Source organism: Boleophthalmus pectinirostris, unplaced genomic scaffold, assembly GCF_026225935.1.
Source record: "Boleophthalmus pectinirostris isolate CB_2022bp ecotype Guang Dong unplaced genomic scaffold, ASM2622593v1 HiC_scaffold_8, whole genome shotgun sequence".
NCBI classification, from domain to species: Eukaryota; Metazoa; Chordata; class Actinopteri; order Gobiiformes; family Gobiidae; genus Boleophthalmus; species Boleophthalmus pectinirostris.
Window position 1 is genome coordinate 9,769,994 of NW_026571515.1, and position 22,079 is coordinate 9,792,072.

At 39.1% G+C, this 22,079-nt stretch overlaps 2 protein-coding genes across 3 annotated transcripts in view; one reads left to right on the forward strand and one right to left on the reverse strand.

Moving 5' to 3' along the window:
• The window catches only part of rimkla (ribosomal modification protein rimK-like family member A), a 51,098-nt gene extending 45,470 nt beyond the window's left edge, over positions 1 to 5,628 (reverse strand). The window contains exon 1 of one of the 2 annotated variants that reach the window (XM_020925822.2): positions 4,785 to 5,628. In XM_020925822.2, the coding sequence (XP_020781481.1) occupies positions 4,785 to 4,947 (163 nt within the window). In that variant the 5' untranslated portion in view covers positions 4,948 to 5,628. Of the gene's footprint in view, positions 1 to 2,845; positions 2,969 to 4,784 lie in introns of those variants that run through there. The other variant, XM_055165988.1, reaches the window with a different exon arrangement.
• A 6,851-nt stretch (positions 5,629 to 12,479) lies between these two features.
• The window catches only part of LOC110158802 (forkhead box protein J3-like), a 205,808-nt gene continuing 196,208 nt past the window's right edge, over positions 12,480 to 22,079 (forward strand). The window contains exon 1 of the mRNA XM_055165668.1: positions 12,480 to 12,539. The gene's annotated coding sequence lies outside the window, so the exon portion shown is untranslated. The remainder of the gene's footprint in view (positions 12,540 to 22,079) is intronic.

Below are 22,079 nucleotides of genomic sequence, written 5' to 3' on the forward strand. Positions count from 1 at the left end.
TTCTGGATCACAGATGTAAACAAATGTACAGTAGTTTACCTCTGGCAAAGTAGTTATGTTATTTTAATATGTTTCTGGTAATAATTGGTACATTTTTTAAAGTATTTTTTGTTGCTTACTAAGACAAAGATTTATTTTTGATGCATTACAATTAAAGTGGTATTTTTTATATAATTACAATAACTGTAATTGATAATAATGAGAGTAATAATTAAATGATCACAGTACAGAACCTTTGCTCTGGATTAACATGAACACTTACAGGTACAGATCACACTTCTCTCACAGCTGATCTCAGGGCTCACGTGCGCTAAACTCACGCCCTCACCACTAAAAGCGGCAGTCACAGCAGTTTACGAATACGAGGCGCTAATTAGTATGATGAGCATCCCATCTGACATCTCTTTGTGCGGCCTTCACAAATTCCTCCCCACCCAGACAACACACGAAACACAACGAAGCCTGTTACGGTAATTACTACACCGACGTAACGTTCGGTATGTGAAAACTGGAATCTGTTTTTATCGTGTTTACATTTTCTTCGCACTGCTGGGAAATTTTTGGTTATTTTTTGGTTACGTGATCAGATTTAAGACGTAAAATGGGAATGAATTAATAACGTATATGGGTCCGGTCAAGCAGTAACGGAGGGAAACAGGGGCAGATTTTTTACATTCAAATATCTCTTATTCAGAAACTAGAGGGACTATTGAAATAAGTAAAGTATCAGAATGTAGGAAAGAGTTAACACTCCAACAGGGTAAAGTTAAACCTGTGATATTCTTTCAAGTTGTTGACAAAAAATTTTAAAACTCATGTCGTTAACGGAGGGAATGAAATATGCAGCACTTTTTGGGCAATAAATCCAAACAGTGATAACTAGCGGTTCTCACTTACATATCCTTAACAAACTGGTTTGAATATTTGCTTCATATAGTTTTCTACCATATGGTACAAGATTAGGTTGAAAAACCTCTTACTTTTTGAGTAATGAGATTTTTTATTAAGAAAGGTCATGGTAACGGAGGGAAAATTGTGCAAACAAGTAGAAGGTGCAGGATTTTGCATAATTTGTCGCTTTTTTCTTCCCAATACTTTAATATTACTTCAAAATGAAAGGAAACTATTTCTATAAAATATGTCAGTCCTTCCAAGTAAATTTTTATCATTTTAAATACATTTTTTTTTTTTAAATCATGTACCTTCATCAACAGTTCAAAGATGGAATAACACAAGATATGATGAAATACATCCATTTATTTACATGATTTGCAGGTCTTTGAAATTTGGGAAATAATTTTTGTTCCATGTTTCATACATGGTCTGTTTAAAACGTCTGTAACTTTAGAAGCAAAAATGGTACAGAAAAAAGGTAAACAGTTTCATAAACTAGAGTACATATGTATCTGTTGAATACATTTTTATATCAGATGAATTAACTTGAATTTTTGGCCTTGCTGTTTACTTCTGCTTGACCGGGCCCATATGACTTCACAGATGCAAATGAAGTACTAAAGTGTTCATATTGTAGATTTTGGATAGTTTTTGTGGTTTAAATCTAGGGCTGGGTATCATTCAGAAGTTGCCGATACGATACATATCTCTATACTTTTGAGTCGATATGATATATTTCAAATCGATTCAATACTGTTCAATTAATAATTAAGGCTAAATCATGGCTGTGATGCTAAAAGTCTTTGGTAAACCACTTCTTGTGCAAAGCGAATATGAAACAGAAACATTTCAATCATCAAAACAGTGAAAATGTCAAATGTGTCGCAGTTTCCGTCGTCTGAAACAACAAAACTGTAGCGCGGAAACAAAATAATCAACTAAAATATACCAAAAAATACTCTTGGCGATATATTGATACAGCAGACCATGATATCGAGACTGTATCATCACATTAAACGATACGATATGTTGATATTTTTGAACACCTCTATTTGAATCTGGTCTTGGGTTTTTGTGTCACTGCTTAATTTAGTTTAAATATTATCGTTTATCATCTATATTTTCTATCTTTTCCTTTAAAATCTGTTATTGTGACAGGCCTACATGAATATAGGGACAATAATCGTACAGATAATTCACATTCTCTTGCAAAAAAATCCATGTAAGGATATGTATGTAACAATAACCGAAATATTGTGACATCGTATCGTCAAAGTTCTCACAATAATATCGTGGACCATCACAATATATCGAATTACAAGTCTCTTTGCTTAAATTAAGAGTTATGGTGCAGCAATAACAAAAAAAAAAGACAGGGAACTACATAGACCATGATCCTTTGCTCCGTTTCAGTGTAGACTACAAGAAGAAATAACAGTTCTAAGCACTTTTAAGTCTTAGTTCTTTGGATTAAGTCTTTTCAAAGCATTTTAAGAAGAATAAGTCGCATATTCACAGTTTTAGCTCCACAAAATATCGCAATAAATATCGTACAGTGTGATGTATATCGTGAAAATATCGTACAGAGAGATTTGGATATTGTTACAGTCCATATCGTGAGCTTTCCCACGATATCGTAAAAAATATCATACCGTGACAATATCGTATCGTGAGACTTGGATATCGTTACACCTCTAAGAAAATAAAGATTACAATCGATAATACTGCCACTGACACAGATTTAAACCACAAAAACTATTCTAAATCGATACTACTGTGAAAAAAACAAGAGCTGCAATGAATAAACAACAGAATCAAGCACTTTAGTTTTGAGTTTGTATCTGTAATGAGTCACAGAAGTCACAAATTCAAACTTTTACAGCTCAAATCTTATCAACTTTGGCAAAAAACAACAAAAATTCCCCAGTAGTGCGAAGAGATAAACACTGACCTCAAAATACATTGTGCTGGCTTTCAAATACCAAACGATAAATCAATACAGTAATTATCGTGACGGCTTTAACTGCTACTTTAAATGATTAAAGTCTCTATTTGATTACCCTGCACTGAGAAACGTCAACAGATCTCACTCAGGTCGCCATGTGCGCTTGTGTGGGGTTGTTGATTTGAATGGGAAATACAATCACGTGAAATGGGAGGAAGGAAGTCCCATGGTCATACTGGCTCGGCTTCAAAAGCGTCATGTGAAAACTTGTATTGTTCTATTTTGATTAAACACGTAATTAAATCATTGTCAGATCAGCTGTACATGTTTTTTGTTTTTGTTTTATTTGTTGAGTACTTAGTTTGGTTTAACCTTGTACAACCCATTTACACATGAGCCATACTGTAATACTAGAGTTGTTATTTGATATACTAGTAAACACCGAAACTAGTATTGATTCTAGATACATATTTGAATAAGTATCACTACTGAGTAAGAAAAATATACTTGGAGAAGTCTTATAGACGTTTTAGAACAGTCTAGGCCAGAAAAAAACATTATTTTGAGTTGTATTGTCCAAAAAAAGTGTATTTTTTTCTCCTGATTGTGGTATCAAAATTGGTATCGAGTATTTTCCATCGTGCTGAAATCAAGTTTTAAGTTTAAGCATAAAATGTTTTAACTAAATCTCTATTAATCAGTCAAAACTTGATTTCAACACGATGGAAACACCAAATTTGATACCACAATAAGGTGAAAAAAATACACTTTTTTAGTGTAAATAGTAGATTACAGTAGTTGGGCTGGAGCATATCTAGGAATATTTAAATTTAAGCATCAAATTTTGTACTAAATCCCTACTAATTAGTGAAATATTCCTAGATATGTTCCAGTCAAACTAGTGTAATCAAGTATTTACACTAAAAAACAGTATTTTTTTCTCCTTATTGTGGTATCAAAATTGGTATCGAGCATTTTCTATCATGTTGAAATCAAGTTTTAAGTTTAAGCATAATTTTTTTGTACTATATCTCTATTAATCAGTCAAATATTCCTAGATATGCTACAGTCAGACTAGTGTAATCTTGTATTTACATAAAAAAGTGTATTTTTGTCTCCTTATTGTGGTATCAGAATTGGTATCGAGCATTTTCCTTTGTGTCGAAATCAAGTTTTAAGTTTTAGCATCAAATTTTTGAACTAAATCTCTATTCATCAGTCAAATATTCCTAGATATGCTCCAGCCAAACTAGTGTAATCTAGTATTTATTTGTTAGACTTGATGCATTTGTATATAGTCAAATGTGTTATTTGCAAAGATCCATTTAAGTAAGAAATACAACCATTATTAGGCTATAACATTGTAAAAACACCAAAACTGAATGATAAATTAACAAAGGTCTTAATGTAAACACTGTCAAAACCAATGTATTATGTGTTATCATATTACTCAGTGGGTTTCGTAGTAGGATCTAACACAAAACAAGTGTATTATTACGATTTATTTGACACTGAGCATTGATTTCGCGTTCTGTTGCCAGTACATCTAATAAAACGTGGAATAAAAAAGGGTTTCCCGGCGTATAAACCTAAAAGCGTCTCACAAATGGCGCTAAGGCTGCAGTGTTGGTGCTAAATGTAATTTCGGTGTCATGTTTGGGTCTTTCTCTCCATCTGCGAGCGCGCGGAGGCAGCGTGGCTCGCGGAAAGTGGGTTAGGCGGTCACGGATCTGGGCTAAACTACAGCTTCCGTGCTAACTCCACAGACGGCTAGTAGCTCTTTTTTCCCCTAGCAGCCCACACGCAGCCCCCCCAAACAATGACCACTAGCTGTTAGCTTCCGATGGCGCCACTCGGTCTTCACCTGCGCGTTTAAAGCTGAAAACGCGTGGAAATCAGCGGCTTAAAACGCGGTGTGGTGGCCGGGTAGGGGGGGGAGGCTTACCGAGCTGGCCCTCGCAGATCGTGAGCACAATTTGATCCATGAGGAGATATCGGAACTCCACGTCTTCGTCCGCGCACCGCTCCTTCAGTGCGCGCAGGATCTGAACTTGTGGATACTCCTGGGCGATGCGCCGGTCTGTCACGAACCAAATCCTGGAGCACATCTTTTTTTATTTTTATTTCAGGCGATTCTCTGCGGCGATTTGGAAGTGAATTCGAGTAAAAAAAACCGAAAAGGGCGTGAGTTAAGAGCCGAGTGGCGACGATGCGGTGATGGGGGAAGAAGTGGCCGACACACAATGGAGAGCTTCGCGGCAAAGCGGTGCGCGCAGGCTGCGGGAAAAACAGGACCGGTGTCGAGCCCTAAGGTGATGAAGCTTCAATATCACCTCAGCTTTCCTTCATTTGTAGCCATCTATTCCGCTCGGACCGCAGCACTTCGAGCTCACGGAGAGGGGGGGAAACAAAAACACAAAAAATATATAGCGCTGGTGGGTCCGTGCAGCCGCCGGGGCCAACAAAGCGGAGATCCTGCCGCGTCTTCCTCCGCTGCTCTTCAAACTCCTCCTTAAGTTCTCTCGTCTTCTCTGCGGCGAAACTCAGCGACGATCCGCGCGCAACAACAACAACAAACTAAAGCTTCGAGCGGGTGCCCACCTCCGTTTGGCTGCTGTCCACGCGGTACTGGTGCTGAAAAGTGCACACCGCTTTTGTAGGCTGCCCCCACACGCACGCGCTCCGTTTACAACTCCAAAAAAAAACGTGTAACGGAAAGGCTCGCGCGTATGGACCAATCCTCGGCGCTCGCGGAGGGGGTCGCGGGCCAATCGTCGCGCGGAGCTGTCGCCGGCGCGGTCACGCTTCACGCGCGCTGTTCAGTGGTCTCGCGCCGTGAGGGGGGGGTGGGCTGTGGCCATGGCAACGTATCAGATCCTCGTAACGGGAGGAGAGGGTGGGACATGCGGGTCGTGTGGGGGGTGGGCACGGCCAATGGAGAGGCACATTACAGCCTGACCGGACTCATGCACGCGGCTTTCTACAACAAACAACCAGAAACACTTTAAAAACTCAAGAGTCACAAATAAAAACAGATTAAATTCAATATTATGACAATGAGCACCGTGCGGGGAGTCAAAACGGAAAAAATAAAAACAAATTCACCACTTTCCGCAATTTTTAAACGAATAAATAGTTACATATTCAACACAGGCGTCGAAATTTGCCCCAAAACACCATTACGATCTTAAGTTTGTGGTTTTATTTTGCTTTTTACCGTTTTCCTTTAGCTTTCTTCTGCGAACCGGCTCACGCATGCGCAAACCCCTATTTCGACTCAAATCTGGTAGGTCTCGCCGGATTGCTGATTGACAGCTGTGAAAACCAATAAAAACGCGCCAAAGGGAAGAGTGGGCGGGGCCAGGCTCGTTTCGTCCAATGGGAGAGCGCGTGGAGGATGAGGGGGACGGGTCCGCGGGGGCGCCTGGGGTTGTGTGGGAGAATCCGCGCGTGCCGTCTGCTGCATGTTGTGCACGAGTCCGCGCACTTTTCCCGAACCGGTTCAGACCAGACAGCGCGAGGTTTGGCAATGGCAAACTGCGCACCAACAGCACGGTCTGTCTTTGTATCAAACGAGCAGAAAATGACACGGAGGTTGTTGTAAAAACCAATAAAATCCCGCTGTTTTTAGTAGTTTACGCGCATCTTTATTGCACTGGATCGTCTGCGTACGCGCCACTGCAGCACACAATAGATTAAAAGAAGAAAAAAAAACAGCATCATGTGATATTGTCACAGTGACCTACTTCTTCCCATCCCTCATTCTGAACTAAACGGAAGACACCCTTGATGTGACATTTACCACACACCACAGCTCTTTGTGCGGAGCTGATCTTTCACACCTTCTGTAGTGCAAGATGCTAACGAGTTATTACAATTGCAACCGCACGTATAAATGCAAAAGAAGGCCTATTATGATGCTAGTAACGCTGATGGTGCAGGGTGTCGTTCAGTCTAGTCAAAAAGGGATTCAGCTCGTTTAACATGCTTAAAAAAATAACAAATAAAGCTGCAGATTAAACAGACAACTGCACAAATATTCATGCTTCTCATATATGTACCAAATAAATACGTGTGTAATTGTATATAACTGTTATCTGCTGTCTTAAACCTTCTCCAAACACTTCAGTCTGTTTCCTTAGTGTATTATTATATGTTATTGCATCATACTCATAGGTTTTAATTGGAAAATAAATGTAATCAGATATTTGTCTCTATAAAAACAACGCACACGGGGCATTTAAACCAGAGGACACGTCAAACAAAACAAAATAAACATTGGGTAGCTGTTATGATTGGACAGAACTTAATTTGCAGAGGTGAGCCAACAACAGAGTGGATGGTGTTTCAGATGAGATGCCTTTACGTATTGTGCAGGAGCAGGGCGACATCTGGTGGTGGTTTGGCATATTACAACGAGCTGCATTTTACTGGGCTTTTCTACAAAAATATTCAAGAATATGCCCTTCTGATATTTGTTTTTCCAATTGACTATATGCATTTTAAATCCTTCAGAGAGCCAGATTTATTTCTAAAAACTTTAATATTCTATGTAGCTATGTTAATAATGTCCCAGCAGGTTGTTATTAATAATAGTAGTAGTATATATATTATCATTCTATTATTATTATTAAATTGTATGATGCCGTTCGTATTTTTTCATATTTCCGCAAGGTTTGAGTGATTTGTTTTTGTTAGTTAGTTTTGTGAGTTATATTTTCTCTGCATAAAAATAAAAAAAGTGTACGTTACTGTCTGAATGACATATCTGTATCTGTTTACACATGAATAAAAATATATGAAGCTGAATAATGTCCCAGCAGTGATATTAAACACATTTAAATATTTAGGCTGGAGTTTAAAATCACATGCAGTAGTCTATGTAACTTTATAGCCAGAAAAATAAAGGCATGTTCTTACTTGTTTATTTTATTTTTTTTATGTGTTTATTGCAGTGAAAAACTGAAAAAAAATAACCCAAATGTGACTCTTATTTTGCCTGGAGAATGTCTAGTGCAGACCTGGGCATTGTACAGCTCACGGGCAAATCTCCAGATAAGCTTATCTGGAATTACAAAATAAACATATTTTATAATTCTACCTCATGCATGGACTAAAGCTGCATAAAGCTGTAAGGCGACCTCTCTTTTTCATTGCTTAGTCATAACATAAACTCTTACCAGCTCGTCAAAACAATGCTACACTGCAAAAAACAAAATCAAGCCAAGTTCAGATCACTTGAATTAAGAAAGTTTTATCATGATTTGAGTAAATTTCACTTGAGAAATAAAATTAGCAGTAGTAAAATTTGTACTTAAAATATGAAAATACATTTTGCTACACTTAAAATAAGAAAAACAACAACTTTTTGCACTTAAATTAAGAACATTTTACTGCATTTGAGGCGAATCAACTTGACAAGTAAAATTGTCTCAAAGGAATAAGTGTTTCTCATAATTCAAGCAACATTAGATTTTGTTTCTTATTTTAAGTCATTTTAATTTAGCTAGATATTGTATTTTTTCAGTGTAATTGCTGCTTTTTATAAAGAAATACACTTAATATTAAGCATTTTGGTCCAGCCGTTCACAATATTTTCTGTTTCTCATGTGGCCTCATGGAAAAAATAATTGCCCACCCCTGGTTTAGTGGAAAGTTTCCATGGAAAAGTTGTTCCTTTGGCTGTTCTGTTGTTGTTCTAAAGTATGGTAAAATATATACAGATGTGTTCAAAATTGTTGGTACCCTCTGGTAATGACAGAAAAATCAACAATCATCACTGAAACAACTTGAAACTGATAAAAGCAATAATAAATAAAAATGTACTGAAAACTGTCCTGCATAAATCAAATGTTTTTCACCTGTGGTTCAACAGAATCATTAGAAAAAACAAAATAATGAAACTGGCCTGGACAAAAATGATGGTGCCCTTAACTTAATATTTTGTTAAACAACCTTTTGAGGCAAACTCTGCAAACAAATGATTTCTGTAACTGTCAATGAGACTTCTGCACTAGTCAACAGGTATTTTGACCCATTTCATGTGAGCAAACTGCTCTAGTTGTCTCAGGTTTGAAGGGTTTCTTCTCCAGACGCATGTTTCAGTTCATTTCACAGATGTTCAATAGAACTGAGATCTGGGCTCACAGAAGAACACTCCAGAACAGTCCAATGTCTTGTTCTTTTGAGACTTTGTTGACACCCTGAGCCAGATGCAGCAAAACAACCCCAGATAAAAACCAAGCCTCCTCCGTGCTTCACAGTAGGGACAGTTTTCTTTTCTTTGTCTGTTTCATTTCTGCATCTGTGAACATAGAGCTGGTGTGTCTTGCCAAAGAACTTCATTTTTGTCTCATTTGTCCAAAAGACATTCACCCAGAAGCTTTGTGGCTTGTCAATATGCACTGTGGCAAATTCCAGTCTCACTTTTTTATGATTTGCTCTCAGCAGTGGTGTCCGCACATGAAGTCCACTTTGGCATAAACAGTGGCGGATGGTGTGATCTGACACTGATGTACTTTGCCCTTCAAGTTCACATTAAATTTGTTTGGAGGTTGTTCTGGGCTCTTTGGGTTCCAGTCGTATGATCCGTCTCTTCAATTTGTCATCAGTTTTCCTTTTGTAGCTGCGTCCAGAGAGGTTGTCTTCAATCCTGTGAACCTTAAACTTCTGAAGAACATGTGCAACTGTAATCACAGGAACATCAAGCTGCTTGGAGATGATCTTATGGCCTTTATCTTTAACCTGCTTGTTTTTCATTTTCTTTCTAGTCTCCTGACACAGTTCTCTTCTTCTCTTTCTCTGGTCCAAGTTCAGTGTTGTGTCCATCATGTCTCCAAACAGCACAATGACACATGTCCCCCTTTAAACAGACAGACTGACTGAGGACAAGTTTGAAGAACCTGTGATGCAGATTAGAGGACACACCAAAGTTTAACATGTCCATATTATCCAGCTACTACATTTTTGTCCAGGTCAGTTTCATTAGTTTGTTTTTAAAAATTACTCTGTTGAACAACAATTCAAAAACAGTGTCTGAGTTTCATTGGTTATTTTCCATTATTTTATTTATTTTGTTATTATAATTGCTTTACTTAAGTTCAAGTTATTTTAGTGGCCATTGTTGATTTTTCTTTCATTACCAACAATTTTGAACACATCTGTATCTATTTCCATGGACCAAAATGGTTTAAACTTTCGATTTCTATGTAATAATGCAGGTCACGAGCCATGTCCAGAAAGTTAGTGACTCTGTCTTTAAGGAAACACAGAACAAAGATGAAAATGATAGTTGTTGCAAAAAGTCTCTGTCTCTGTTCCTTTATAGCCTGTCTCTGTCCCTCTGTAGTCTGTGTGTCTGTCCCTCTGTAGTCTGTGTGTCTGTCCCTCTGTAGTCTGTGTGTCTGTCCCTCTGTAGTCTGTGTGTCTGTCCCTCTGTGTAGTGTGTCTGTCCCTCTGTAGTCTGTGTCTGTCCCCTCTGTAGTCTGTGTGTCTGTCCCTCTGTAGTCTCTGTGTCTGTGTGTCTGTCCCTCTGTAGTCTGTGTGTCTGTCCCTCTGTAGTCTGTGTGTCTGTCCCTCTGTAGTCTGTGTGTCTGTCCCTCTGTAGTCTGTGTGTCTGTCCCTCTGTAGTCTGTGTGTCTGTCCCTCTGTAGTCTGTGTGTCTGTCCTCTGTGTCTGTGTGTCTGTCCCTCTGTAGTCTGTGTGTCTGTCCCTCTGTAGTCTGTGTGTCTGTCCCTCTGTAGTCTGTGTGTCTGTCCCTCTGTAGTCTGTGTGTCTGTCCCTCTGTAGTCTGTGTGTCTGTCCCTCTGTAGTCTGTGTGTCTGTCTGTCCCTCTGTAGTCTGTGTGTGTGTCTGTCTGTGTAGTCTGTGTGTCTGTCCCTCTGTAGTCTGTGTGTCTGTCCCTCTGTAGTCTGTGTGTCTGTCCCTCTGTGGTCTGTGTGTCTGTCCCTCTGTAGTCTGTGTGTCTGTGTCTGTCCCTCTGTAGTCTGTGTGTCTGTCCCTCTGTAGTCTGTGTGTCTGTCCCTCTGTAGTCTGGTGCAGTGGGTGAGCAGGAGTATCCATGAGCAGTTTGTCCAGCGTCCTCTTGTCCCTCACTGTGACAAATGTCTCCAGCTCACAGACAGTCACGTGGTCAGTTGTACCTGTATCTGTCTCTTGGTTCTGGATGGTGATGGGCTTCAGACCTTTTCTTCTTTTCAGACGCAGGTGGTTTTACATGGGACCATTACAAATATCCTGTCCTTTTCTCCAGCGCCGTGGTACATCTCACCATCATGAGACATCAGAGAACATCTGCAGGTGAATAAGCTTCAAACATTAAATTATTTTTTACTTTGTTTTAAAATGAAATCAGACTGGCTGTTTACTCGCTTTGAACTCCACTTTGTCATTTCATCATTTCTAGTAGACTATCAAATAACCTCCCTTGTGGATCAATAAAGATTGTGTAAGTCTATCTGTTGCTACTGTATGATGTGTGTTTGTGTGTGGACGTTCCAGATACAAACTGACAGGGTGGTTGTGGCAAACTGTAAGAGTGGCAGCAGGTCCCAGGAAAAACACAAGATATCTCCAGATAAGTGTGGTTCTTGTAAGAGCAGGTAGGACCCAAGTCTGAGATGAACCTGCCCACTGAGGGTCAGAGGGATTTTTAATATGGATTTCTTTCTTGTTTGATCCTGTGTCCAGCTCAGTTCACATTTATCACCATGATAAACACACTCGTTAATATCGGAACATGTAGAATTTTCCTTTAAAGTTTTTAGTTGCCTAATTAAAATAAGTAATAATTCATTTTGTCCGAAAGGGGGCACTCTTCGTACATTTTTATTCTGCCTAAGAAGCTTTTTTTCTGTATGGAAAGAATACAGCCCACTACACTCTCTGATTAGGCTATAGGCTAACTTTGTGACTTACATAAGACGTTTTAAACTCCATCTAAGGTTTGTTCGTGTCATTATTGTCTCTCCAGGTTAGGTCCTGTTGGACGATTCATCACGTCCGCGGTCACACTGCTCCTCATGCACATCTTGTACAGGACGTCAGGCCTGTACTGGGAAGTTGAGAAAACTACATGAGTAAGTTTTTGAGGACTTAATTCGCCTAAAAAGAATATAATATTATCATATTTTGAATCAGTCCATGTTTCCTTGGAGAAAGCCTGTCCTCTAATCTCCTCTTTGCCCTTCTCCTTGTGCCCAGGGCCCGGGGTCCACCTCTCTCCGGGCTCCGGGGCCCTCTGATGGACCACAGCCAGTGCCGTGCGCGCGCGCGCGGTGCATGAATCCGTCTCGTGCTCAGGCTCGTGCTCACCGGCTCACGAGCTCGCGCGGCTGTTGGAAGTAGTTCCGGTGAAGCGGCAGCAGCGTCAGCCGAGCGGCGCACACATTACGCACACACGGACCGGACAGACACCTCCGCGGTCTGTGCGTGCGGAGCCCAGCGGGGTCGAGTCTAGTCCGCCTCTCTCATGACGGAGGAGGGCTGACCAAAGCACCAGCAGCACCCGGAACAGCAGGCAGCGGGGCAGCGGCCAGAGAGGCGCCCGCGGACCGGCCACAGAAGCGGGGCACACGGACGAGGACACACCGCTGCACGGAGCTTTGTCTACGGAGGGGGAATTTTCAAGTGGCGCCTGTCTGGAGCTTCACAAGCCGGGAATAGACACACAGATCCGGGTCCACACACGGAATATCACACGGTAAGTGCATGCAAAGGAATTTAAATGGACAGCTATGGAGGTTCGTGATAATTAGTCTAATTAACCAGGAGCGAGCAGAAAGCGCAGACTTCTTTGATGTCAAGGCTAAGTTCACTGTCACAATGCATAAGGTTTAGCATCCTTTAAAACGTGCAAGTCAACTAAACAGGGCGACTTTTCATCTATTTAACACCTTACATTTTTATTTAGGCTAAAGAGGATACATTTTTGCAGCCTAAACTAGAACATTCCCAGATATTTAACATGATTTTACCAATACTATACCCCTAATTAAAATGCCATACTGTATGTAGTAATAGTAGACTATAGTTGCAGTAACAAGTCAAGCAGTGGGAGCAGTAGTTTAAGGAAAAGTATTTTGAGCATGTACTAAGATAACAGATAAGATAATACTAACATAATAAGTATATCAGGATCTTTGTTGAATACAGGGACTAAAAACATGAAGATATTGATCACTCTTATTATTTTTAAATGTACATCGGTCTCTACATGTTTTTATTTTGTCAACATAGACCTACAATACTTTTTTATTAGGATATAAGTGAGGTCACATGTTTGATTTTATTATAATTAAATCGTATTAATTTGAAGTGAACTCATCCATTATAAAATTTGTCAAAAAATTAAAGAAAGAGCTGTTTATATTGTATTTTTTTGTATGAATTACAGGATCTATGTGATTTTTGGAAAACACTCCCGCACATTTTAGTAAAACATTTTCACAGATACACTTCTACGGACTCGACTTAAAGCAGCACTGCGCAACTTTTCTGGTGGATGGTCCGTCACCTTCTCGTCTCCATGGAGATGTTATCCCTTCGCCTGGAATGTTCCCTAGTATGACATTAAACGTACACATCTAGAATTTATCCATTACGGGTGTTTCTGTTGCTCAAAAATACAATAATTCCTTCAGTGAACAGGGCGCCTCTCCACAGATCTGAACTGTAATGTAGCGTAGTGCTGTAACCTGCTTGTCTCGCTCCTGATAGATACCGTAGGTTTAGTCAATACTGCGGAACATTCTAGACAAAGCAATGACATTTCTATAAAGACAAGCCGGTGGCGAACCCTTCACTTGAAATGTTACGCAGTGCACCTTTTAGGAGTAAGTTTAATATTTTATTTTTGCCTTCTTTGGACCTGGATACCGTTATGTTCGCAAAAAATATCCTCAATAATAGCCCACAAAACTATAAATTTCAGCTACTGTTTGAGTTGTTGTTTAAAGTGTCCATGTTACGCTATTTTCTGATCGATGTTATAATGTTGTTTCCTCGTCACAAACAGACCTGGAGTTGTGTTTTGTTTTGCTTCATTCACACATGTTTAACACACAAATCCTGCATATTTAGACTGAGTTCTTCTCTCAAACACTCTGCTGCACCTTGTGACGTCATGTGGTAATAAAGCAAGTGCTCCACAGTGTTTTTAAACTCCATACACCAGTGTTTCCCAAACTTTTATTCTGGGGACCCATATTTTAAAAGTGACAAACCTTTGTGACCCAAGTCAATCGACATTACTCGTAAATCGCAAAATAAAAGTGGATTTGACCATTATTGAACATTAATGAGGATATTTTATTGTTGACTGAGTGAACAATTTGTTTTACTCAAGTTTTAAACAATGAAAAACAGTAACTGAACCAGCAATAAAAGGATCCATAAGTCGCCTATTTGGACATTAAATGCAGCTCTCTATATTGCAGACCGAATTGCACATCGTGACAAGGCGACCCAAAAAAAAAAAAACCCTCTTGCGACCCAGTCTATGGGAAACAATGCCACACACCTTCACTAGAATAATTTGGATAATTTCAGCCCTGGAATTGCCAATCTCTACTGAACTAAAGAGTAAAAATGTAGCTGTTGACTTGAAAACTCTGGCTTCATCATGACATCACAAGGTGGAACAGAGCATTCTGAGCTTTGGAGATGCAGACAGACTAATAATAAAAGATTACTCTAACATCAGTGAATAAAACAAAACACAACTCCGGGTCTGTTTTTGAGGAGGTAACATCTTTATAACATGTCTTAAAGCTCACACGAATCACTTTGCATCATGTACACGGTCATGGAAATCCTGGAAAAGTCATGGAATTTTAGTATTTCTTTCACGCAACTACAGCTTTCTGTTAAGTTATCATTAGACTGTTATGATTATTTCTGAACGTTTGCTCCTTTTGTATAAAGGAGATGACAATAAATGCACTGACAGTATTTTGATTTTGTTAAAAAACTATAATACCAAACCATAAAGTGAGTGGGCAGCCGCGGGGTCTTAAAAGTCTTAAAAAGGTCTTAAATTTCATGTTCCTAAATTAAGGCCTTAAAAAGTCTTAAATTATATTGTCCAAGTCTTATTTTATTATTTTTTTTACAAAGGTCTTACATTACATTAGCCTTTTGGTTTTTTTTTTGTATACTCAACCAGGCTGCAGTGCGATGTTAAATGGAGGGAGGAAAAAAAAACAACAACGTGAATGAACGTCTAATTTGGAGTATGTGCAAACAATACTTCGGTTTCTGGCACTGGCGGCAATGAGTAAACAATCAGTAGAGTTGAGAAAGACGTTGGATGGATCATGGGGAAGTGTCGGTTTAATCCACAGTGGCTCTTAGATTCTAGTAGTTGGTTGATCATTATTAGAATTGGATCTGGTGTTTTTCGCCTGCATAATGGGTGTGATGTTGGTCTTACTGTATTTTCCGAACTATTAGGCGCGCTCTTAAGCCTCCAACCCCATCAAAAAATGACGGCGTGCCCCGCAATCCAGAGCGCCCTATACACGAATCCACTCGGGTGTCCCAGCACGACTTCAGTAAACTACAAAGCCGCAAACACGCACGGAGCAGACCGCGACCGCGAAAAACGAAAAACACCCACACACACACACTCACCACTCCACGCCGACGAGGAACGGAACGGAGGAACGAACCGAAAAAGCGAGTGCAAAGTGCCACTTCTAGACACAACAACTGAACTGAGTCACTGCGAACACGCCGACAATCCAGCGGTCCCAGACAGCACCCTCCCTACACGCCACAACTGAACAAACCCGAGAGTCACCGTGAACGCCACAAACAAAGTCCCACTGACCCATCCAACTGTTGTGTTTCATTTGAAGTCCAGTGCAGTTTGTTTGTGAAAAAAGTTCGAAAATAGACCATTCAATGACAGTGCGTCTTAAAATCCAATGCGCCTAATAATGCAGAAAATACGGTAATTTTCATATAAGTGGTCTTAAAAAGGTCTTTAAAAAGTCTTAAATTTGGGATAGTCAAACCTGGGGATACTCTGATTTCATATTTAGCTCTGAAATTATGCTGAATTCTAGACATGTAGGTGTCGTAAAGTCATGGAAAAGTTTTGAAATGTTGTCAGTGGAAGAGAGTGGGAGCCCTGTACATTGGACCTTTTTAAATGGTCGTCATGTTCTTGTGCACTGTCCCTTGTCGTCTTATTTTCCCTGATCGCTGTAACCTCTCCAGCCCTCTCCTCTCACCTTCCAGGACCATCTCCGTCTGAAGCCATTCTCCTCGTCATTATTGGTGGGAGATTTACTTGATCTTGTAATTGTCTTTGATTGAGGCTAATTTGGCTTTTTAATTGCTCAACAGCTGCTCCGCTCCCGTGTTTGATTGCTATTGTAGGCTTCCACTCGGCGCTTTGAAACGTTACGGAGAAAGAAGAAAAGAATCAGGGGAATATCAGTGTTGAGACTTGATTTGAGTTTAAGCGTCAAAAAAGGTCCTTGTAATTAAAGTCAGTGTCAGAAAACGAAAAGAGTTTGGAATCGTGCAGCGGTGGATGAAGCACGCAGTGTTGATACTTGAAACAGATACTTTTCTCCATGGAAATGTTGTTGCTTTGTCTGGAATGTCTCACAGTACGGCATTAAACCTTTCTATCTTCATGGAGACCAAACCAGGCAAGTTACAGGTAAAATCTGTGGAGAGGCGACCCCGCTCACAGTCAGAATTCCTGTTTTTCAAGGTATTTTTGAGTCGTTTTTTTTATTTATTATTTTTTTCCCCCAAGCTGTTTTTATTGGTATATTTTTGTTTGCTCAAACTAAAACCCTCAGCATTTTCAGCAGGTCTCACACACAAAAAATACTTTTACTTTTTAGTTCTGTTCAAAAATGTAATGGAGTAGAAAGTACAGATACCTGGTCTCAGATGTAGTGAAGTAAAAGTAAAAGGTATACGCTTTAAAATCGATTTAAGTAAAGTACAGATATATATTTTTTTTTACCTGTAATTGAATAAATATAAGGTAAAGCTGTTTAATGCCATACTGTGGAACATTCCAGACCGAGCAATGACACCTCCATAGAAACAAGACCAAAAAGTTACACAGTGCACCTTTTAACCACAAAAACTATAAATGTACTGCCAAAAATATACCGCAGAATAAAACTTTTTACTTTTTTACTTATTTTACGTCTATAATGAGTAATAGAAGTTGTTATAATTCTTCATCTGCTTGTCTCCATGGAGATGTGCCAAGAATGTTCCACAGTATGGTCATGAACTTACAAATCTCTATGGACCACCTATAATTGATTAAATGTAAGGTAGAGCTGTTTAATGTCACACTGTGGAACATTTCAGGCAGAAGAATGACATACCCAAACAAACAGGAGACGCACCAAACCAAAAAGTTACACAGTGCACCTTTAAGTAAAAGTACAGATACTGAAGCACAAAAAAAATACTCATGTGAAAGTAAAAGCATCACATGGAAAAAAAAGCTACTCACATAAAAAAATAAAAGTATTAAATTGCTTGTTTTAAAATGTACGTAAAGAGTAAAAAGTAAAAGTATTTTACACAGATTTTGAATTTTGATAAAGATTTGTGCTGAATTTCGTTCAACAGAAACAAATGAATCAGTTGTTTTTTATAGTTTTTATTTGTAATTTTTTGTTTGCTCAAAAATAAATAAATAAATAAATAAATAACCCTTCAGCCTTTTATAGCAGGAATCAAACAATATAAAAAAAATAAATAAAAAAAACACTTTTACTTTTCAGTCCTGTTCAAAAATGTCAAATGAGTAGAAAGTACAGATACCTGCTCTCAAATGTACTGAAGTAAAAGTAAATGGTATCGACTTTAAAATGTAGTTAAGTACAGATATCTACAATTTTTACTTAAAGGTGCATTGTGTAACTTTTCTGCTGCTTGTTTCTGTGTTATTCCTCTGCCTGGAATGTTCCACAGTATGACATTAAACTGCTCTAATTTACATTTATTCAATTACAGGTGGTTTTATAGCTCAAAAATACCCAGAAAAACAAACATTCTCCACAGATCTGACCTGTAACTTGGTCTGGTTTGGTCTCCATGAAGACAGAAAGGTTTAATGCCATACTGTGAAACATTTCAGACAAATTTCCACCAGAAAAGTTACACAATGCGACTTTAAACTCCACAAATTGGTGTGAAAAAAAATTCTGAATATGAAAAGTATTTGGGCCGCCTTCATCTGAACTGAATCTGAATGAAAAAAACGAGGACTAGAACAGGTCCACGTCGAGACTTAAAGCTGTATTGCTTAATTTTTTTTTTGTCGATGTGAACAGGGGTGACTCTCCACAGATCTGACCTGTAACTTGGTCTGGTTTGGTCTCCATGAAGATAGAAAGGTTTAATGCCATACTGTGAAACATTCTGGACAAATTTCCACCAGAAAAGCTACACAATGCGACTTTAAACTTCACAAATTGTACGAAAAAAAATTCTGAATATAAAAAGTGTTTGGGCCACCATCATCTAAACAGGTCCACATCGAGACTTAAAGCTGTATTACGTAACTTTTTTTGGTGGAGGATCCTTCTGTGAACAGGGGCAACTCTCCACAGATCTGAACTGTCACTTGGTCTGGTTTGGTCTCCATGAAGATAGAAAGGTTTAATGCCATACTGTGAAACATTCCAGACAAATTTCCACCAGAAAAGTTACACAATGCACCTTTTTAACCACAAAAAATATAAATGTACTGCAAAAAACTAGACAGCAGAATAAAACTCTTTTTTACTTTTTTACTTAGTTTATGTCTATAATGAGTAATAGACATCGTTATGGTTCATCATCTGGTTGTCTCCATGAAGATAGAAAGGTTTAATGCCATATTGTGAAACATTCTGGACAAATTTCCACCAGAAAAGTTACACAATGCGACTTTAAACTCCACAAATTGTACGAAAAAAAATTCTGAATATAAAAAGTATTTGGGCCAACACAATCTGAACTGAAAAGAATAAAAAAAAACTGACGAGTAGAACAGACTTAAAGGTGTATTGCGCAACTTTTTTTTTGGTCGAGGATCCTTCTGTGACTAGGGGCGACTCTCCACAGATCTGAACTGTAATGTAGCGTATTGTACCTGCTTGTTGATAGATAAATTTAATCTACACCGAGACAAAACGATAATATTTCCATGGAGACAAACAGGTGGCGGACCCTTCATTAGAAGTGTTACGCAGCGCAACTTTAACTTTAACTTTAACTGGGCTCAAACCAGGGCTTAAGTGGCGCACGCACACACCCAGATGCCCTCCCACTTCACAAACTTCAAAGCGCTTTGTTGCTGAGAAATTTACGATCACCGTTTTGCTCTGTCACGTTTTAATTGGCTTCAAATCGGAGCTGGCAAACCCTGAGAAAAGTCCCCGGCTCTGAGGGAATCTTCTTTAATACAAACTTTTAAACTCGTCCTTATCTCCAGCGAGCATAACGGTGACATATGGACTTTGTATTTATCACAGTTACCCACAAATAAACCTTAAATCATGATTTCAGGGGTAGAACGTAACCAAGTAAAAGTAGTGAAGTACAGCGTCAAAATTGTAGGTGTTTGTACTTTACTTAAATACATTTTTAATTGTGCTTTAACGTTTTTGGTGGAGGATCTGTCAAACGCTTTTCCCCACAGAGATGTTATTGCTTTGTCTGGAATCTTAAACCTTTCTATCTTCACGGAGACCAAACCAGACCAAGTTACAGGTCAGATCTGTGGAGAGGCGACCCCGCTCACAGTCAAAATACATGTTTTTCTAGGTATTTTTGAGCTCATTGTTGTTGTTGTTTTCCCCCAAGCTGCTTTTATTGGTATATTTTTGTTTGCTCAAACTAAAAGCCTCATACTTTTACTTTTCAGTCCTGTTCAAAAATGTAGTGGAGTAGAAAGTACAGATACCTGCTGTCAAATGTAGTGAAGTAAAAGTAAAAGGTATACGCTTTAAAATCAACTTCAGTAAAGTACAAATACATTTTTTATTTACTTAAAGCCACATTGTGTAACTTTTCTGGTGGAGGATCCGTCAAATGCTTTTACCAAGTAAGACAAAAATGTTTTGTGGCATATCTGAAGAATTTAATTACTAATGCACAAAACTTGGTATTTTCAAAGGATACACCATAAAAATTAAGAAAACAAAACCACATCTGATCATTTAATATTGTCTACGTAAAACTTTTCCCACTATAGACTTACTTAAAGGTCCTGTTTTACAGAAACTGGATTCTTATGAACTTTAAACCATGTTTTTATGCTGTTTCCTCCTCAAAAACAGACCTGGAGTTGTTTTTGTTTCATTCACACATGTTTGAGTGACCGTTTATTATCAGGCTACATCCACACGACAACGCTCCTAAAAATTCACGTCCAAATACGTGTCGGATCAATAAATATTCACGTCCAAACGACAACAGGGCACTGAGTGAAAATGATGTAATACATATTACACACCTGTATGTGGCGCTGTTAACAGTGATAATAATATTTAATAATACATTTCTCATCACCGTTTCTTTTTAACTTTTTAGGTAATTCAGCCTATTTTAGATGTATCCCACAAATATAGCCGTTTGTTTTGCAAAAGTTAAACATAAGTTTTAGTTTTTTTTAGCCATAAGATTTGGATGAGAATTATTAGAATAACTTGGTCTCAAAATCCATGAGTTTAATTACCTGTGCGTAATCTGCGTAGCTTGTCTTGATAGTGTGTCTTGGTTGCTGGGTGACAGGAGCGGCTCTGTGGGCTACACCTGTCACATTCCGGCAAAGGTCTTGCGGTCCGCAGAGGCTAGTTCGAAGGCTGTAGCCTTTGCTGCCTTCAGAGGACTCTGACAATGACGGTCGCGGTGTCATCGTTTTCCAAAAGTAACGGTTTGTTCGTCCACGCGACAACGCAACGCCGGCGTTTTCAGATTTCTTCACACTGGAACCCGTTTTCATAAAACACCGCCGGCTCTATGTGGACAAAAGGCCAAAACGGATAAAAACTTCACTGTTTCGACCAAAAAATATTGTCGTGTGGACACCACCTTAGTCTGTCTACTCAAAATGCTCTGTTCCTCCTTGTGATGTCATGAAGTGGTAGTTTTCAGATTAACGGCTCCTTTTACCTTTATGTTCAGTAGAGACTGGCAATTCCAGGACTGAAATTATCAAAAAGAATGAGAACTTCGCACATCAATTACTTGAGACGGGTGCGTCGGAGGAAAGGGAACAGCCCAAGAACATCGAGAAAAATCCCGCACACGTCTTACTTGCAAAATGTGAGATTTATTAGGACAAACCGTGCAACGTTTCGGCACTAGACCTGGTTTTGCCTGACGAAGTCCCAGATCCGAAACGTTGCACGGTTTGTCCTAATAAATCTCACATTTTGCAAGTAAGACGGTGCAGGATTTTTCTCGAGGACTGAAATTATCCAGGGCGTGTTTGTGATGAGGAAACAACATTATAACACAGATCAGAAAATAGTGCAATAAGGGCCCTTTAAAAATTACTCTATAAAATACAGATCTCAATAAGTATAAAGGTGTGATTTCTGAGTCCATTTTTGTTTTAGTGTTAGCCCAGTGAATATAAATGTAACCTAGCACCACCCACCTCTGTCAAGAAGAAGCATATGGTACTTTTGATGGTTAGACATCCTTTCAAGTTTCTTTTGCACTTCCAGAGTCCAGTCCAGCCAAATTTCCATCTTGTGCTCCGAAACGAAAAGTGCACGTCATTGAAATTCATCCTTTTATCTTGTCACAACTCTCTAGTCCAAAAATGTCGCTGTGATTTGAGAGAGAGGCATTTGGGAGACAGATCACCGCTGAGGGCTATCATTATATTCTCATATTTTTGATGTAAAGTCATGTCTTACGCGGCGTTTGAGTGTCCGTTTTACAGCCTATTTTTAAACACTGTCAAAGAATTTGCATCTAAAACTACGCAATTAACTGTGATGGACGGTAACGAAGTAAAACTAGGAAAGTGCGCTATGTCACTTTTTGTAAATTGGGGGTCCGTCACCTGCTTGTTTCTATGGATACGTCATCGCTTTGCCTGGAATGTTCCACAGTATGACTTTAAACAGCTCTACGTTACATTTATTCAAATACAGGTGGTTTTACAGCTCAAAAATACTTAGAAAAACAGACAATATGACTGCCTCTCCACAGATCTGACCTGTAACTTGATCTGGTTCGGTCTCCGTGAAGA